This window comes from Pezoporus flaviventris, unplaced genomic scaffold (assembly GCF_033815535.1).
Source record: "Pezoporus flaviventris isolate CSIRO_AGI_PZ_B2104156 unplaced genomic scaffold, CSIRO_AGI_Pfla_v1 ptg000023l, whole genome shotgun sequence".
Taxonomy (NCBI): Eukaryota; Metazoa; Chordata; class Aves; order Psittaciformes; family Psittacidae; genus Pezoporus; species Pezoporus flaviventris.
Window position 1 is genome coordinate 19238890 of NW_026892571.1, and position 19659 is coordinate 19258548.

At 51.5% G+C, this 19659-nt stretch overlaps 1 protein-coding gene across 4 annotated transcripts in view; it reads left to right on the forward strand.

Moving 5' to 3' along the window:
• Positions 1-19659, forward strand: part of ARHGAP26 (Rho GTPase activating protein 26) — a 115759-nt gene that overhangs the window by 73479 nt on the left and 22621 nt on the right. For all 4 annotated transcript variants that reach the window (XM_061457129.1, XM_061457130.1, XM_061457131.1 and 1 more), the window contains 3 exons: positions 7363-7522; positions 14019-14157; positions 16007-16160. In XM_061457129.1, the coding sequence (XP_061313113.1) occupies positions 7363-7522; positions 14019-14157; positions 16007-16160 (453 nt within the window). The remainder of the gene's footprint in view (positions 1-7362; positions 7523-14018; positions 14158-16006; positions 16161-19659) is intronic.

Sequence of the window (19659 nt, forward strand, 5' to 3'; positions counted from 1 at the left end):
CCAGTGCTAAATTCAATTCTATAGATTTGAGTCAAATGTTTCTTTAGCACAAGAGAGGAAAATAAAAGTCATCAGTGCTAAGATGTCTTTGAGCTGCAGTTCTTCCCTGGGATGGGTTTTTCTTCCCTGTGAGGGTGCTGAGGCGCTGGCCCACGGCACCCAGAGAAGCTGTGGCTGCCAGTTCAGGGCTGCAGTCGCTGGGATGGTGATTCGATGGTTATCTGCTGCCACAAGATGTAGGAAGGGCACCGTGGGGTGAGTGGGTGCATAAAACATGGGGGATGTTTTTCTAATCATTGAACAAAGCCTTGTTCCGTTGGCAAGGACGGGACAAGCGTTTTACTTGCTGCGTTAAACAGGACTTCAGTTTGTTCTGCAAAGCCGCCTGTTTCTGTATTCTGTTTCTTTCCAACGACATTCATTTAGGAATTCAGCACTGACTTTGTGTTTGTGAAGCAAATGTGCTCCAAAATACCTCTAAAGGGAAGGAGAAAGGACAAAACCTGCTTGGTTACCCTTCCCCATGGCCGATGATGCTCCTCTATGACTGTGCAGGTGCACACCAGGGAAACTTCTGCTCCTTCCCCTGCGACCTGGCTCTCGGCTCCGCATTGTTTCCCGTGCCTCCCTGCAGGGCCAGCGGGAGCTGCACTTGCTGAAGCCGGTGCCGGTTCGTGCTGGGAGGCTTTCTGGAAGCCCCTTTGCTTTGGCTGGTTTCCACCTCCCAGGTGAGGCTTCGGCACGTCGCTTACGACTGCGGCAGATCTGCCTCAGGGCTTCTTGCTCTTCCAGGCTGTTTGCACCCAATGGCTGTGTAGGTTTCCTTACTGCAATGTGAAAGCACTGGGGACTTCAGGTTTCAGAGGAAAACCTGGGTGCCTTGCTGGGTTTACTGGGGCTGATGCTGCTCATGCACAGGGTGGCTCTTGAGGGGCTGCAGGCACAGCCTGGAGCCAGCCAAACCCCCCCTCTGCAGCACAAGCTGCCTCCATGGCTGTGGCTAATGGGTAAAAGAACTGTTATTATTGTAAAGAGGAAAGATGTATTTGAGGGCAGCAGGCTGAAGTTGTGGCTGAGTGCTGGGCTTGCACACAGAGAGCTAAAACTAAGGGAAGATGTGCAAGGCTCTGGCAGGGGTATGGGGACTGTGTTCACCGTGTGTTGCCTCTTGGTTGCATGTGGTGATGTGAGGTTTGCTGGTGGGGCTCTGGGAAGGGTGGCAGAGTTTCTGCGGTGCTCAGCATGACATCCCATGGGCTGCATGAAGGATGCTGGTCTTTAACAGGGTGTTACCGCTGCAGGGTGGCAGCGGCACAGGGGACAGCATGTGCAGCCCTGGCAGCTCCAGCTCCATCCCTGAGGACGTTTGGGGGCAAAGTCCCCTTTTCTGGCAGTGTTTCTGCAGGTGGGGACTGCGGTGGCATCGTGGCCATGCCTGATGGGGAACGTGCCACCCTTGTGCTGAGGGCTGGGGAGCAGGTTCAGGACCCCCCTGTCAACTTATCCCCCTGAGATGTCTCACCAAGCTCAGCTTGTCCGCAGCCAGAGTGGGTGGCTTTGGGAGTTGTGGTGACTTGATCTGGAAAGCCTGAAGCAGAGGCGCACTGCAGCCCCAGACGTGTTCTCCTTGCACGTCACAGCATGTCTGGATTTCACAGGGATCGGGATTTGTGGATACCGAGCTGCACGCTTGGCCTCTGCATCTGTTCAGCGCGATGCGAGCGCTTTCCCTTGGGTTTTTTTTCCTTGGGAGTGAACCCAAGCATCCAGCTGTGGCCAGATTCACCCGGGAGGAAGAGGGAGGCTTGTTGGAGCCAGTCAAGCCGCCCAGCACCACTGCAGCACATGCTTCACCCCGGCTGAACGCCCCTTGAGTTGTCAGTGCTGCACCGGGAGGTTTTGTCAGCTGCGTTTGCCCTTGTCTTTGCTGGGAGGTTCTGCATGTCCCTGGTGGTCTGTCCTCCTTTTGGATCTCCTGGCCTTCATCTGCATTCCTCCGCACTTGGCTCTCCTTGCTGGAGCGGCGGTGCTGTGGAAGTTGTGATGCTGGGAGTCTCCGCAGCCTGCAAAGGGCTGTGTATGGTGGGGTTTGTCCCATGCTCCCATCCCTGCTCCTGTGTGCAGGGAATGCGCAGTGACCACATGGCAGGCAAGCGAGCCCCATGGTGCTTTCTGAGATGCCACCGTGCCACTGTGAGCGATGGGTGGCATCGGGGTGTACAGGGGCACTTGGTGAGGATTTTCTGTTTCCAGTCTCCTCTGGGCACTGCAGGGCAGAAGATGTGGGTTTTTTTTTTTAAATCTCCTTTTATTAACTTGAAATATTTTCATTATTATTGTTATTGGTCTTGTCAACACAAGGAGGACGTGGAGCTGTTGGAGTGAGTCCAGAGGAGGCCACAGAGATGCTGCAAGGGCTGGAGCAGCTCTGCTCTGGAGCCAGGCTGAGAGAGCTGGGCTGGGTCAGCCTGGAGAAGAGAAGGCTCCTGAAGGGGAGACCTAAGAGCAGCTCCAGTGCCTGAAGGGGCTGCAGGAAACCTGGAGAGGGGCTTGGGACAAGGGCCTGCAGGGACAGGCCAAGGGGAATGGCTTGAACCTGCCCAAGGGGAGACTGAGATGAGCTCTTAGGCAGAAGCTCTTCCCTGTGAGGGTGCTGAGGCGCTGGCACAGGGTGCCCAGAGAAGCTCCTCCGTTCCTGATGCGGAGCCATGGGAGCTGCTGGTACGGCGGCCAGCCCGGCCCTCGCCCCGCTGTCTACCTCCGCACTCATCAGCTGCAGCCCAATTAAGCTCATTAGTGCGCAGGGATGACTTGAACGCACCCAGGAACATTTCCCAGAACTCATTAGGTTTTATCCGACAAATAGCAGCAATGGTGAGCGCCGCTCTCGGCCGGCGCTGTGTGCCTGCCGCGTGAAACGGCTGGAACTGGGAGAACTGGGGGCAGGACACTGGCTGCAGGGTTTTACTGGAAGGAAGCCCAGCAGCCTTGCTGAGCCTCCCCCTGCACAAGGAGTGAACGTCCTGCAGCCGCGATGCTCTTTGTGAGCGCTCGGTAGGGGTTGGAACTGGCTGAGCTTTAAGGTCCCTTCCAGCCAGACCCAGTCTGGGATTCGTTCTGTGATTCCCACCGTTGAGTGGATGGAGGATCCGCAGGTGCCTCTGTCACCCCGCGTGCTGTGTCCTGCTCTTTACCTTCATTCGTGTCTGGGATCAAGTGCAAGCCTTTCATTTGCAAGAAGCTCTGCAGAGCAGCCTCCATAATTTTGGGGGTTGTTGTCTCTCTGCATGATTGTCTTTCCACTTTAAATAGAAGCTCTAAAGGTGGTGGCAGACATGAAATGTATTTTTACCCATAGCAGAACGAATTAGCCGCATTATTTTCTGTCCTATAAGGTTTCGCTAGGCCAGCCATAACAAGCACTTTGTTTTCAAAGGTTTGTCCCAGGCATGGAAATAGAAACACTTGAGACTTTATCTTTGTTCCCTTTCAGATGTTTGTTTGTTTTCTCTGAATCAGGGAAGACATTTGAACTAATGGCAGCACTCCTTGGCTGAGGCTTATGTATGTGTATTTTATATAGATATAATACATACACAAAGTAATGCCAGATGGAGAGGAGCTTTGGATGAGGGCCTGTAGGGACAGGCCAAGGGGAATGGCTTTAACCTGCCCGAGGGGAGACTGAGATGAGCTCTTAGGCAGAAGCTCTTCCCTGTGAGGGTGCTGAGGCACTGACACAGGGTGCCCAGAGAAGCTGTGGCTGCCCCATCCCTGGCAGTGCTCAAGGCCAGGTTGGACACAGGGGCTTGGAGCAAGCTGCTCCAGTGGAAGGTGTCCCTGCTTGTGGCAGGGGTTGGAGCTGGAGGAGCTTTGAGGTCCCTTCCAACCCAACCAGTCAATGGTTCTAATATTAACACCGATCAAATAAGGAGGCAGTGCGGGGCTTCCCCCGCCTGCAGCACCCATCCGGCTCCGCTGCATTTCTCCTCTGTTACAGGGTGCTGATTGCAAGCCCGTGCAACAGAGAAATATTTACTGTTCCTCTCTGCTTCCCTGCACTGAGGCCTGACTACCAATTACTCTGTATTAAATTATGTTTGGCCGTCCTGGTGATTATACAGTATCCAAGCAACCCAGGTATAATCTGATTTAACACACAACATGGATTTACCCTGCTCCTGTTCTCCTTTGTTTTTGTGACAGTGAATGTACAGTGAGCAGTGTCTGCCCATGGACCCCCCCAGGACACGATCTGCCTCGGAGCTGGCATCCTCCTTTTGGCTGGGGGCTTGCAGAAGCCAAGGTGCTTCTTGGGTTTGCAACAAGTGGGTCAGGTCTTTGGACAAATCCCTGTGCAGGGCTGCTCGTTGGTGATGCTCTGCAGGGTGTGGATATTCCTTCCATCAAGGGGCTCTGGGGTCTGTCCAGTGCTGATCCCAGAGACAAGTGGGAACCATCAGGTGTTACGAGGAGGACAAACAGCCCAGAGTGCAAAAGGCAGTGATAGCCTGGAACATTGTAAGCACCAAGTGGGAGTTGAGAGGTTGTTCTGCACATTTCTCCATTAGCTGTTGCTTGCCAGTGCCTGCCTGTGCTGGAAGTGTGTTCTGCAAAGAGGGGAGGCAGAGAGGACTGAAAAGGGACCCATCTGAATTAATGTTCATGCAGTTGCTTTCAGAGAGCACCGAGGGCCAGAAAGAAACAGCAGGTTAAAAGGAAAATGTAGCGAATCCTTGGAAACCTTCTAAAGGGCAGCTCAGGAATGGCACTAACAATGCCTGACAAAAAGCACCAACATTAAGCACACTTTGGGATTGAGAACACCCCATCTTTAGAAACTGCACCATTATTTTCTAGTGCAAAGGATGATGAAGAGGTATAATTTATAGTAAATTATCATGTGGATAATGGATGTGAAATTTGAAGCATGTGAAAGGTGAATCATGTTTTTTAGCATAGCTTTGGTAACAGAGCGCTCTCAAGTGTGCAGCTGGAACAGTACCCATGGTACGGATCAGAAGTTCATGCGCCACCAAGTTTAGTTCAGCGGGAGTCAGATTTGCACTGGCACAAAATGTCTTCCAGGCTTTACAGGGCCAGAGCCAATGTAGGAAGGAGGGATTTGGGATGGAGGCGAGGGCCAGTGCTTGCATCTGGGTGCATGGGCATCCCTCGGGCACCCAGGGTCCTGCTTGGGAACCCATTAATAGCTTCATCTGAAATAATGAGGGGAATGGTGCACAGCTGCCTGCCCATAATGAACCAATGACAATGTAATTTATTAGAGTGATGTATTACATGGGAACGGTAATGAGAAATGGAGGGACCTGATTTTGTAAGACTCGGATCAATTCGGTTGGGTTTTTATAAATGAACAGTGTTTTTCTAACCACGGAAGATCATTAACATATTATTTTATTAGTACTTTTCAAAGCTGTTTGAATTACAGCTGCGTTTTTCAGAATCCAAATAGCAGCATGTGGACATGTGTCTGAAATATAGATGTTGCTGCAGTGTAAATACGTCATTGGCATTCGATAGGGAGGTGGGTTGGAGTGACGGAAGAGGCTGGGATACATCTATAATTTATGAACATAGCTGTAAGTAGGAGTTATTTTCCTGTAAGCAAGCAAGCTTTTTCCTGAGAATTTGTTTCCTATTGAACTTCTTCTGCCTTCTTCCCTGCTCCATGAGGTCGTGTCCCCCTAAAGAGAATTTGCTTCTATGCTGCCAGCTCTGCCAGGCACTGGCATCACTGCGGGTGCAGCTCTCGCTTTCAGTGAGGGTGTGGAGAGGCTGTGCACTGGAATGGGCAGCAGGGATGGAGGTGGCAGCAGCTCTGCTAGGCTGTGCATGGGCTCCTTCCTCCTCAGGTATCATCTCTGTAAGCAGAGCCTCCCTTCAACAACCCAAACCCAGCCTGTGATTCTCTGATGTTTCTATGTGACTTCTTGCCTGGGCAGTAAATAGGGCTGAAGTTGCTGAAGAGCCATTTCTTGGTGATGACTTCCTCTCCTTCTGCCTGAGGAGCCAAATATAGGGATGAGGAATGAAGAATTCTTTGCTGGTTCAAGTGAGATTTGGGTGAAGAAGGATGGAATGCATCCTTTCTTTTAAGCCAGCCCTAGCTTACCCTGTACTGAAATAAGCTGAGCATGCACATAAGTGATGTGTTGGCCCTGAGATCAATAAAAGCTCATGGCAATACATTGTTGGGACGATACAGCAAGGTCTGAGTCCCAGCCTCACTTTGTGCTAACCTGCTGCATTTGTCCAGGGAAGACAGGAGAGGAGGAGGAACGGAAAAAGACACTTAAACCCCCCCTTAGGCTAAAGCTGCCTGCAGTCATCGGGCTTCCTGCTTGACGAGGTCAGGACAAAACCATACGCAACAGCCGCTGAGATGGGGCTGTAGGTTCCCACCGTAGGTCCTGCTCTGTCACCCACACGTGTGTCGCAGCATTACATGTCATTGCAGGGCTCCAGCATGTCATAGCTGAGCAGCCAAGTCCTTGGCACTTGTGGTCGGACACAGCCTGGCTGCATCCCACACGGCAGCATGCCCCATGTCCCACCATCGTGGCGGGGCTGAGCTGGAGCAGGGGACATGCTCTATTAGGACTGCTGGTGCTTTGTACCACTGAGACCAGGGCTCACACCAGAGCTACTTCAGAGTGACCCCCAAATGCACTTCAGCAGTGTGCCAGGTCCTCAGTAGGAGCTCTTTTGCTGCTGAACTGATCTGCTCCCACTGGGCTGCAATACTTGGAACATAAAAATAGATGGAGATGACAGGGAGGATGGCTCGAGTGTCAGTGGTCCCTGGGACAGCGGGTGCCCATGCCAGGTGGATTCCCCAGTGGGGTGGGGAAGAGCATGTGTGTGTGTACATGAGTCCAGGGGTACAGCCCCATTTTCGCCATCCAGCCTGTTTTAGTTGGATGGGGCTGACCTCTGGTGCAGGCAAAAGCTTAAATGGGTGAGAAGGATTTGGGTTTTGGAACATATGAGGTCACTCATTCAGTTGGAGAGCAGCGTGTGTCAGAGGTCCAACAATTTGTTTGTAGAGGAGTTTTGAGCATTAATGATTCAAGATGTTTTCCTGGGAGTGGTTTGCAACATGAGACTCAGCGGCCAGCATAGCGTTGGGGTTTGATGGGATTAGTCAACTCACTGAGGCTCAAAGGTCTCTAGTAACACAATAGTTAAGGTTGTACTTTTCCACATGGCTGAGCCTTCAAGGAGCTCACCAGGAGTGGAATAGATGTAAACAGGGTTGTGAGGGTTGTGCCAGCCAGGAGGCAGGGAGGGGGTTTCCCTCCGCATCACTTCTGTCACCTTTTCCTTCGTCTCTTTCAGAGTTGCCAATAATCATAAGCAGAACCTGATGACTGTTGCTAATCTGGGTGTGGTATTTGGGCCAACGCTGCTCCGACCTCAAGAGGAAACAGTCGCTGCCATTATGGACATCAAATTTCAGAACATCGTGATTGAAATTCTAATAGAAAACCATGAGAAGGTAATGGCTTCCCTTGCTTCCGTCAGTGCAGTTGATGTATGGAAAGGAGTTTGTCTCTTTACAAACTGCAGCCCCTCTCCCATGGTCCCATAGCCAGTGGCACCGGAGGTGGGGTTGTGCCAGGGGGTTCAGTGATGGACACGACTTGGGATGTGGTGTAGAGGCTCCAGAACTGATGGTTCTTGGGCTGTAGCTGTGTAACCAGCAGGCTGGTAACCAGCCTTTTTTATAGTCATCTCGGTGTGAGTCAGCATGTCTCTGTCTCCGTTACAGAAATCCCAACTTCTTTGCCTTTTCCACGGTTTAACAGGAATTTGTCCTTAGTTTTAAGTGAGATGGGCACTGAAAGAAACTAGTGTGAGGTGCACGCTTAGACTGGATTCCTAATTCTCTGACTAAATCCAGGTTTATTCCATGGTGCGGTGTTGATCCCCTGAATTATGATGCATTAGTGTTAGTTGGCCATAAGGACGTTCATGTCTGCAGCAGGAGCAGCTCAGCGAGGCAGTGGCACGGGCTGTCCCTTCGGCTGGCCGCATGCGAACAACATCACATAAAAATGCCATTTTCTTCTCAATTCAAACATGTTCTTTTGTTTGTGTGGTTTGGGATGGACAGAAATAACTAATTTGAGCATTCAGGCTGCGAAGAAAGAAGCAGAGGCAGGCTTGGCTCTGGCTCTGGTGTTGGGCTATTGCATGTAGATGCTGTGAATGTGTTTCTGGCAGGTTGAGGTTCAAGGTTAAACCGTTGGTACCTGTGGTGTGGGCAGCAGACCCGGGGCATGGCTGTGTGGGGCTGCAAAGGGGCATCAGGAGTGCATCCAGCAGGGATAGGGAGGCAGTGTCCATGTTGTGTGTTCTTAGAGAAGTTGCTTCCACAGGCACATCGAGACTATGGTATTTGTTTAGGATGAAGGAGCTCTTTTCCTCTGCATGGAATGTAATGGCAACGATGGCTTAGTTCATCTGCATAGCTGTGCAGATGAACCTGTGGTTGTGAGCAAAGCCCAGCTTCCCCAGCCTTGGTCCTGGTGGAGGAACCATCATGAAACCTCACGGTGGCCTCTGATGGTCACCTCCGTGTCTGTCATCTCTTGGTTGGTGCAGGGAGGTGTTCACCACCTCTCCCGGTGGGATGAGGTCTCTGCTGTGTCGCCAGTGTCCCAGGCAGCACGGCATCGCTGTGAGTGTGTTTGCTGTCCCTCCCCTTCGCTGTGCTTTATGGAGCCCTCCCCTCATGGGCCCTCACACAAACACGTCTTTAGGCACTGATTTTCCTCCCTGTGCCGGTCCCTGGCCATGCCAGCCGAGCCCTCCATCGGCCGTTGCTGCGGAGGAACCGATGGCAGATCTCTGCAGTGATCGTATCTGGAAGGGCTGCTCTGTGCTCACCAGCCACATTACAGCTCCTGCCCCGCGGTGCCCTGGCTCTTCCATGCTTTCCCCTCCTTAGAAGCGACTCCTGGCACTGGCGGAAGGGTGGCTGTGTGAGCTGGTTACATACATTTGTCCCCAGTTGATTCTGAGGGCCCTGTGAACCCGTGTCCCCATCCCTGCAGGGCTCCCGGGAAAAGATCCTGGGAAGAAGGGAGATAGGAAGACATAACTCCAGGAGAGGAAAATCTCTTAAATGCAGCGTTAGTGCCGGTTCAGGACTGGTTTGTTTTAGTGTATTTCTTAATTTGAATTGATTGGAGCTCCTGGAAGGTTCCCCACAGGAGCTGCCGTGGGTGATTAGCAATAAGCAAGTTGCTTGTGCTGGTGCTGCTGGTGCTTTATGTTGTTTTATGCCAGTGACTCAGAGCCACTGCTTACAATTAAGTACATTCGCAGGGAAAACGTAATTGATTTGAATGGTTCCTGGCAATCAGCGACTGTCTGGTCTGACATTACATTTCCCCCAGGTAAGTGGAACGCCTCTCCCATCAGAGTGACTGTTGTCATTGTGTAACCAGGGAAAAAAGCAAGCTTGGTGATGACATCTCTTGGTCTGAATGACTGCTGGCAGCCTGTTTACGCCGTCGTTTCAGCAGGTTTATCTGATTGCCGGGGCAGTGGGAGGGTTTGGGGGGGGTTAGTCAGCGTTCCCTGCTCGCCTGCCTGCATTTGCAGTCACCCCGTCTGAGATCCGGCTCATCTTCCCCCTGAGATTACTGCTGGGGAAAAGCATTCATCCTGGAGCCATACAAGTCTCAGGGAAGGATGCTGCAGGATATGGTGCTGATTATCCTGTGTCTTCCGTGATGAGTGTGACCTTGTGCTCCCACAGGTGGTACCTCTGCCTTAGCGTGCGCCCTGCACCTTGGTAGCCATGCGCAGTTTGGAATCGTAGTCAGCAAAAGAGGGGCTTTGTGAAGGTTCCCGGAATGACGGATAAATCACGGTGTGCTCTGCGTTGCCAGAGGTTCTGACACTGACCATTAAACCCTGTGTGTAATCCAGAAAGTTCAATCATTTCTGGAGGTTTAACAGCTTTCCAGGTCCCAGATCCAAATTGCTGTTAGACTCACAGCAGCAATAGGCTCTGAAACAGTTGTTAAAGCTTCTCAGGTCTCTGCACATTGAGGCGTTGCAGCGCTGGCGTCTGCCCTTATGATTGCAGCCACTGGGACCTGCTGCTCCTTGAGTGATGTCCCATGGGTTGTACTAACACTAGATCTGCTGGACATGGGGAGTAGTGCTGGGATGAGACTAGGATCAGGGCTTGGGAAGGAGGGAATGACAGCTCCATTTGCCTGCCAGATGCTGCAGTGCAGCAAGGAGGAACCCTGGAAAAGCAGAGCAGGAGCAACGTGCCTGGCTTCGGCTGCCCGACGTGACCCAAGGAACCAACCAAATGTCAAATTGCTACTTAACAAGATTTATCCATCAGCCTTTTCTGCCTATGGTTATGAATGAATGTGCTGGTAATGTAATGTGTTATAAATCATATCCTGGATATATATATATATAATTAAATGGGTAAAATTATTTTTCTCCTATGGCTCTAGATGTGGCCATGACAGGCAAACCAAGACTGCATCCAGTGGAAAAAACAGTAAGGATGCTGTGTTGAGAGCCTGGTTACTTGACTGATTGCAATTTAGCACCATATTTCTGACTTAAAAATTAAATGTTTGCTGAAAGTAATATTGAAGCACTATTACATCTGACAATTGCAGGTGTCCATCCATGTTCTTTTCCAAAGCTTTCGTTTTTATAGCTCTCTGGAAAAGACCATTGTTCTGAAGTGTTACCAGTTTAAGAGATCAATTCACTGTCTTGATGATGCTCCCTCCAGACAAAGGGTTGACCAGGTCAAATGCTAATGCACCCAGTATTGATGACAAATAAGAAAGTAGTTTATGCAGTGAATTAGACAGCCCCAAGCACGAGGCTTGGTGAGGACTAATACCAAAGTCGAAGCCCTCAGCACCCCATCTTCAGTTTATTCTCTGTAATTAGCTGAATGTTTAGTGATGCTGTTGGCAGTTTTAGCTGGTCCTTGTGTAAGACTCAGTGCCACCAACATTTTGAATGTCACAGCAACTTATTCTCCAAGCTCCAGATGCAGCTTTGTGCATGGGAATACACCGAGCTGTTGGCCAGAGCAGAGACTGAGGGCGGACCTTCATATGCTGTTATATCCCATCCCTCTGCTTTGGGCAGGATACCAACCTCTCTTGTTTTCTTCTTCCTTGTCATAAGATGGGCAGAAGTGTTAAAAAAGCCTTTTAACAGCCACCACTGACAAGGTGCTGCTGGGTCTTTGCCGTTTGGCAGACAGGGATAAGGTGTTATGGAGCTGTGGAATTGCCGCCTGCGTCAGGCTGAGGAGCGGGCATGGCACGACTGTAAATGTGATATATGGATCCTGGCTGCTCCTCTCCCACTCCAGCTATTAAACTGTCTCTCCCTCCCTGTTAATTGTGCTCTGGGACTGGGAGCGCTGTAGCACAGAGAGGAGCACGTCTCGGCTAGTCTTGTTAAACTGAAGAATGGAACAAACCTGAGCAACTTCCCTGTGAAAAGGAGAGGATTGTGCCTGAGCTGAGGGAGATGGAGTAGGAGGGTTTGTCCTGCAGTGCTGGCTTCCTTTGCTGCTGAAGAGATCTGGGCTATACAATAAAGGCAAAGTCGCATCTAGAGTGAGCTTTTCATCGTACAGTCCTTGGGGTCTCTCCTTAGACCTTCAAAACCAGTGCTGTGCTTTTTAAACATAGCTTTTAATTGACTTTTCTCCATTGTGAGCGGCTAAATTTAGCCTGCATGCTCTGCACTGCTCAGAGGTGGTAGAGAGCGGCTTTTAACAGCCCTGCCAGGGCCTCCGTGCTGCTTCTGCTCTCCATCTCTGGTTTATCTCAGTGGAGATGCTACAGAGGGACTGGGATGCCCAGAAGATTCTTGGTTGCAGTCTGTCCTGGATAAACACTGGTGTTTCTGCTTCATCAGGTGGCTGTGTCCCACAGTTGGCACTGTGATTCTAGTAAAATTGTTTGATAATGGTGTTCCAGCTGCATTTAGAAATGCAACCTCCTTATAAGCTGAAGCTGGTTTTAATCATTGGGCTCATAATTTAAGAGCATCTATATCTTCCTTTGTCAAAGACCAAAAAAAAAAAAAGGAAACAAAAACCTGGAAGTTTCTTTTCAAGTGTGCTGTGGGAAATCATCACATAAAATGTGATTCATAAATCAATGCTTTGATTATATATTTTGTTCTATTTCCCAAGTAGAATTTGCTATTGAAAAGCAACTTGAAAGCCAGAGCATGTTAAAGTGGCTGTGCTGGATATGGGGAATGGAGCACAGGGCAGGCAAGGTGCCCTGGTGCTGATTTCAGCCCTGCTGTGCTGAGGATGCTGCCACAGAAAAGCTGTATTTGGCCTGTAGAGGGAAGGGCTCAGGGCACGGGTCTGAGCAGCTGGGGCAGGCACCTGGAGGATGTGCAATTGTGTAGTGGTTTGGCGTGGTAAGCGATGTGCTATGAATAGCCCTTCTAAGCAGGACCTGTGAGCTGGCCTGAGCGCCATTGCCAATGGTGGGATGCTGGGGAGGGATGGTGGGATGCTGAGGTGGAATGTTGGGGTGCAGGGAGCAGGATGCAGCAGCCGTACAAGAGGTTGGGGAGCCACTAGCCCCAAACTCCCATGGGGGACCATGGAAACAGGCACTTTGGAGGTGGGAATGGCGGCAGGCAGGCATGCACAGGATGAAAATGAGCGGCGCTGCCTGCAGAAAGCATGGCTTGGGCTGCTTCTCTCTCTGCTAACCCATGAGCCCAGGAGGAATGTGTGAATGAGCTCAGCAGAGCTCTCCAGGAAGGGCTGCAGCAGGAGTCCATAATCTACCCATCTGTTCCGCAGCGTGCCCAGCAATGCGCACTCAGGCTCAGCTGCTCGCTTGCTCGGGGCTGGGTCCTGCCGTGCGCAGGAGCCTGGCGCAGTGACTGATCCCTGCTTCCTGCCTCCCGCTCCATCTGCGGGCTCGGAACTGAACCTGAGTCCCTGCAAACAGACAGGTTGGGCAGTGATGTCCTTAGGTAATCCACTGAGAACCGTTCCTTAATTCCTCCCTGAAGCAGTAAGCGCTGCCCCTCACACCCGCCGCTTTGTGCTTTTGGGGAGAGCTGCGACATTAACGTTTTTGGCTAACATGTCTTGGCTCTTTCATGTTTATTTGTAGAAATCAGCGTGCAGGGTTTATGTGTGTGTGAGAGGATTTTGCTGTTGTTACATGAAACAAAGCAATTAAGTGCTGGCAGCCGCTCCCATGTTGGATGCTTTGGGCAAGGCCAGGGCAGCCCATGGCCAGCAGCGATGGCTGTTGGCTCTGGAGGAGACACCTCGGAGCCCAGCCACACCGGGCTGCCTATGGAAGAGTGTTCATATGAGCAGCCCCTAGCAGTGCTTGTTGGGTGTCTGGCAGGGGAAGGCAGAGCAGGGATAGATGTTGAGGGATGGGGTTGAATATACTCTAGAGAAGGGAGACCTGGAGAGAGCGTGTCTTGAGGCAGCAGTGCTGCTGGCTGAGCCTGGGCTTCCAGAAGAGAAACAAATACCCAGATACCACCAACAAACAAAGCTGCTGCTCATGAGATTTGTGCAGCTCTAAAATTCCATCCCCTGCAGAAAAAAAACGATTACTCACTTGTCTGACAGCTGGGCTGGAGGCACAGACTTTCCCAAGCTGTTCCGCATCAGTGGGTGCGAAGGTGCTGCGGGGAGGTGTGCATGGGGACGCACTGGCTCGTGTGCCCAGGGCACCCTTGAAAGCTCGGCAGGGTGGCAGAGGGTTGGGGTTCTTCCCATCCCAGCACACGCATCTTGGGTGAAGATTAGAGAAAATGAGTGCAGACAGGGTGGGAATGGGGGATTTGGGATGTGGTATTCAAAACACTGCCCTGTTGAACGCGTGTGTCCCTCGGACGCGGCCCTGCGGAGCAGCGGGGCAGGCAGGCAGCTCCGCTGTGCGAGCGGTGATGCCAAAGAACAACTTGTTTATTGTTTTTAACAGATATTTAACACGGTGCCAGAGACGCCGCCATCGAACTCGCAGCTGCTGTTATCCCGCAAGAAGAGCACGGACTCGAAGCCTCCCTCCTGCAGCGAGCGCCCGCTGACGCTCTTCCACACGGCACAGCCCAACGAGCAGCGTAAGTGAGCCTCCAGCTTTCCCTCTTGACGCAGCTTTTGCCCTAATCGTGACTAACACACTGTAATTCCCATGCCATTCCCATGCAATTGTGCTGGTGTCAAGGGAAGAGGCGATTCCCGTAACAGGATCAGGCTTCAGTTTCCTCTGCAGTGGTGTTGATGAGGGGTGTGAAGATTGCCTGGTATCCAGGCCCTTAACAGGGGCTTGAAATGAGGCTGCATTAGCACAGTATAGAGTGTTGCTGTCCCTGCCCCACCTGACGGACCCCTGCTCATTCCCTTCTCATGTTCCTCGGCCCCATCCTCACCATCATCAGCTCCCGCAGCACATGCGGCCAGGGAGGACACTGCCTGTGTCTCCAAGGGGTGACCCTTTTTGGATGCCCTCGGGCACTTTGCCTTTTACAGACACAAAATCTCGGCCAGGAGGTTCTGCATTTTCCCGAGGATTATGTGCGCAGCAGTTTAAAAATGTTGAAGATCATCTTTCCATTGCTGTCACTAAGTGATGCTCCACATATTTAGGTGAAAGAGTCAGTGCCCCGTCCCTACTCATGGAGGGGCAGAAATGTGTCTGCTCAGGCTGTTGCTTCATGTTACAACCCAGTTCCCAGCTCTTGTGTTCCTCCTGGCTGTGCCTTGTGCTGCTCCTGGAGCTGGCCAGCAGCACAGGGACCTGTCCCTGCTTGCTAAAAGAACAGGACAGGGACCCGGTGAGCAGAGCGAGCGCTTGGGGCTCTCCCTGCTTTGCCTTGGGAAGGCGGGTGAGCGTGGGGAGCAGGGAAGGGCTGTGTTTTGTGGTAGTGATTCGATCATATTAGTGTGCATTGGGAGCATGATTGTTGAAACATTTATCATTGAAGTAGGAGTCGCTATGTTCTCCAGCAGGTGCCTGTCTTTCAGGAAAACATCATCACAGAAGCAGCAGTTTTCTGGAATAGGGCTGCTTTCCATGCCATCAGTGATGATAATTGCTTCTCACAGTTACAGTTACTGTTTATATGGAAAAAGCATCTTATGAAAATGAATTAACATGATTTTAGGTAATTTGTCTTAGAACTGAGGAGGGGGTCAGTGCTGCTGGTGTTGGGTTGGGATGCATGATATTGCCACTCTTCGCTGCTGAAGTTACACAAATAAGGGGGAAATCTCTTAACAGAATATGATCAAGGGGAAACAAGAAACTAAGAAACCTCCAGGTTGTCAGCAGAGCAGCACATTGGGGTCATCTAGCATCATGAAATGGTTTGGGTTGTAAAGGACCTTAAAGCTCCTCCAGCTCCAACCCCTGCCACGGGCAGGAGCACCTTCCACTAGAGCAGCTTGCTCCAAGCCCCTGTGTCCAACCTGGCCTTGAACACTGCCAGGGATGGGGCAGCCACAGCTTCTCTGGGCACCCTGTGCCAGTTCTCGTTCTTAAAGTGTTCCCCTGCTCTGTCACACAAATGCTCAGTCCCTCGGCAGCTGATTGCAGGCACAGAGAAATCCATTCCTGGTTGTAGTTTGCATTTTAAACATTTTCAGGTTTTGTGGCACTTTGGATGTCTTGGGGAATATAAAATATTAATGCCTTGAGAAAAAATGAGGGGTTTTTAACTACAAAGGGTATTCGTTTAAATGGAGCTGCTTCTTATGAAAAGAATACCTGGTATTTCTTACAGTTTAATGTTTAATATCTGTGTAACCTAACTGTCTGTCTTCTGGCACCTGGTAGGATGCTGCCCTGTTTGCGTTAGGGCAGGGATTACTACTAGGAGCACTGCCTTTGCAGCAGCGTGTTCTTTACCTCTGTGTGCAGGAGCAGCTGTGTGCGCTGGCTGATGGCTCTTGGTTTTGATGTTTTTTTAGAGGAGAACAGGAACAGTCTCATCAACTCCAGCCTGGAATCCGTCATCTCTTCAAACGTAAACAGCTTCCTCAACTCCAACAGCGTGCCCCAGCCCAGCCTCAACTCAAGTGATCTCGAACTAGAAGTAATTAAACCCAACAGGCCAAATTCACTGTAAGTACAGTGGTCATTACTGTTTTATGCGCTCTCCGTCTTTAATCTTTAATCAGGGCTGTTTCTTACTCCGAATCCCAGCAGTTTATTGACGAGCACAATTTAACATGGAAGTTTTTAATGGGCACCTAGCATGTGCCCTGCATTCTCCCCTCGGTGTGAGCACTGCAATGAGTTACTCTGGGCTGTATCTGCCGGCGAGCTTCGGCTCTGATCGTCTTGCACATGTGGGATGGTTTTCGAGCAGAGCTCCACGTTGCGGCTGGAGCCGCTCGGCCCAGCTGGTGATAACTCCAGTGAGCACAAAGGACTTTTCTTTGGAGTTGAATTCTGGGGCTGTTGTCAGTACAGTTGATCTCCGGCCAAGTCTGTGCCATTGCTTCGCCTATTGCTTCCTTCATCTGGAAAGTTCAAGGGAAAAAATAGCGACCTTAGCAATGACTCCCTGGGGACGGCCGCGTTATTTGTGATGTCCCCTGAACTCGCCACAGCTGAGCCCTCGCCGATGGCCGTCCCTGGTGCGGGAATTTCCTTCCCGATCGCATTTTCCCACAGAACCTCCCCTCCTCGCCCATGTGAAGATCTGCTCAGATCTTCAAGAGCCATTGCGGTCCTTGCGAGCCGAAGCCAAGTGTCCCCGCAGCGCTCCGCGGCACGCCCCTGCCTGTCCCTATGGACCCGTTGGAGGAATGCTGCTCCCGCCATGGCAGTTTATGGCCTCGCTGGATGTGGTGACCTTTGCAATTAAAGGAGACCTTCCTTCCCACCCCTCCGGTCCTCCCACAGGCTCCAAACACTTCCAGTTCCCACTCAACCGTGGAAGCCCCTGATCCCTTGAGAGCAGGCTTCAGCTGCTTTCTCCTGGTTAGCAGTGGAAGGACCACTGAGGAATGAGAATGGGGAAGTGCCAGGGTGGGTGCTGGTAGAGATGGTGAAACTCATTGCTGGTGGCTTGGTTGGCAGCAGGGGGTGGGTTTGGGGGCTCTGGGGTGCAGCCCTCACTGCCAGCATGCAGGAATGGCTCAGGGCTCTGCCTGGAGAGGCTTGCAGGGCAGAAAGGTAAGTACCCAGCAGGCAGCCGGCGCTGCTGCCCGAGTGAGCACATGTGTGCACAGAGGACAGGCTCTGGCTCTCATCCATCCGCTCTGCCTCTCTCCTCACCATTCCTGCCACTAAACCCATGAGCTGCGCGAGTACCAAACCAACCCAGTCCCACTGGCACTGAGTGTGTGAGGCTCAGCCCGTGCCATACCCTGCCTGTGGACTTACCCACTGTGAGACCTTCAGGGAGTGTTGCGGTGGCTCATAGAGCATCCAACAGGTAGGACACCTCTGAATTAATGTTGTGTTTTACATACTGAGTCAAGATGCGTTGATTTCTCATGTCCATACTGTTGGTTGAAGCTCTGGAAGTCAGTCACATACCATTCCCCCAACAGGATGTTTTTAGTTTATTTATCCTTCGAGGGGGGAAAAAACAATGGTGTGACTTCGAGTATAGCAGGGTTTGTGAGCCTGGGTCTTGCTGTGACCTTACAGGAATTGTTTGCCAAATTCGCAGTTTTTCAGATTCCAAGAATTGCCTCTTCCTAATAATTTCATTTTAAAGGAAGTCATAAAGCCATCAGAATACATCAGTTAAAGCTATGTGAGCCTCGGGGGAGCGGAGGCATCTTGCTGTTACCAAGGAAGTGAGTGAGCAGCCCAGCAGTGGGACTATTTGCTTGCTGCCAGTTAAGGGCCCTGTACAGCTCTGGGAGGCAGAGCAGTGATGACCAGGGTAGCACCGGCAGCTCCTCTGGCTCTGACCGTGTTTGTGGCATTTGGTGCTTTTCCTCAAGTGCAGTGATGATGTGGTCACTGTCACACACACAGGAACACACAAGTTTTCACTGCATGTTGAGCTAAAGGTTGAAAACTGAGTCTTGAGGTGAATAATACCATGCTCTGTAACCCCAAATATTTAAATCATGTGTCTTTAATCCTATCTTTTAGTGAGAAATGAAGGGTCTGACTTCACTGTATTCATTTTAAACAGCATGTATAGTTGTCACTGCAGCCCCTCTGTGCCCATTTACTCATGAGCACAGGCCTGTGCCCGTGGGTTTGGCAGGTCTGTGGTGTTCTGCCCTCGGTGGTCAGCACTCCATGAGGGTGTTGGTTTGCAGTGGTGAGGATGAGGAGGGCTCCCAGCAGTAGGTCCATCCCCCAGCTCTGCCCCATGGCTGTTTACAGGCTGGGGCCAAGTGCCTGAATGGTGCCAGAGCCCAATGGCTTTGTCACTGCTGCTCCATGGGATTGCCCAAGTATCATCTGTGTAAAGCTGCTTCTGGTTTTTAACCAGCTGGGTAATCCGGGCTCTGCAGGCAGCCTGGGGCAGTGCGCACGCTGCAGCCTGTCTGTAGTAGCTGTTGCTCCATGCTAGGGGTTCTGGTGCTCCCCTGTCATTAACAGACCCAAAGTTAGGGTGTATACCTGCGGTCTCGGGGTGCTTTGCCCTTTGTGCTCCTGCAAACACTCTGCCAACCTCTCTGCCTGTCCTGTGAGGCCCACCTCTGGGCTCTGCTTCACGACTTTGGGTTTTTCTTGTGTTCTTCACTGGTTTGGGTGATTTTTTTGGCTGCAGACAAGGGCCACCCTGCTTGAGTACCCATCAGGAGGGATTTGCTTCCCGGCAGCCGGGCCATGAGCTGATCCCTGCCTGAGCTGGGGCCTGCAGCTGAGGAGCTGTAAAATTCCAGGTGTGTGGAAGCCAGGAAATCCCACGTTCTGAAAAAGGGCTTGCTTTGTGAACAGGGAGCCCTGTAAGAGAACAGGGACAAAAGAAACCTGGATTCGGTGCTTCCTTCCCTTCGAGCAAGGGACTGCTGCTTCCCTAACGGGACACCAGCAAACGTCAGTAAATTACAAACCAATCCAGACCAGAATTTGACCTACTCCTTATTTTCTGCTAAATGCATCACTGAAACCAAGAGGCTGATGGAGATTTCCATGCAGGGAAATGCCTTCACTAATTAGGGCTTTTCCTGCTTTATTCTGAGGTTTGGTGCCTTTAGGTATCGGTGCATCTCTCACCCTTGTCCTGCAGGAGGGTGAGCACGGTGACCCCAGTGTCCCATCCAGGACTTGGCGTTAGTGTCACTTAGAAAAGCCTCTCGTCTCCCTTCTCAAGGCTCGTGTATCCCCCAGGTCTGCTCCATGGGAGCTGAGCTGATTCCCAGATCCCACTCGTGAGCGTGTCGTGCTTCTCCCCAGCCTCTGGGCACGATGAGGGCGACAGCAGTGAGCACGGCAGGCCCCAGGTTCCCTGCTGTGGTGCTGTTTCTCCTGTCCTCCTCAGCCCTGCCTGCCCTCAAGCTGCTCCTCCTTCACCCACCGGGAGGGAGATGGTTCTGCTGCGGGGCGAAGGCTCCTCCTTCCCAGCAGCCAGCAGATTTTTACTATGGGAATGCATTTATTTATTGGGGCTGGCTTTATTTTTATGGAAAGCGAGCTCCGG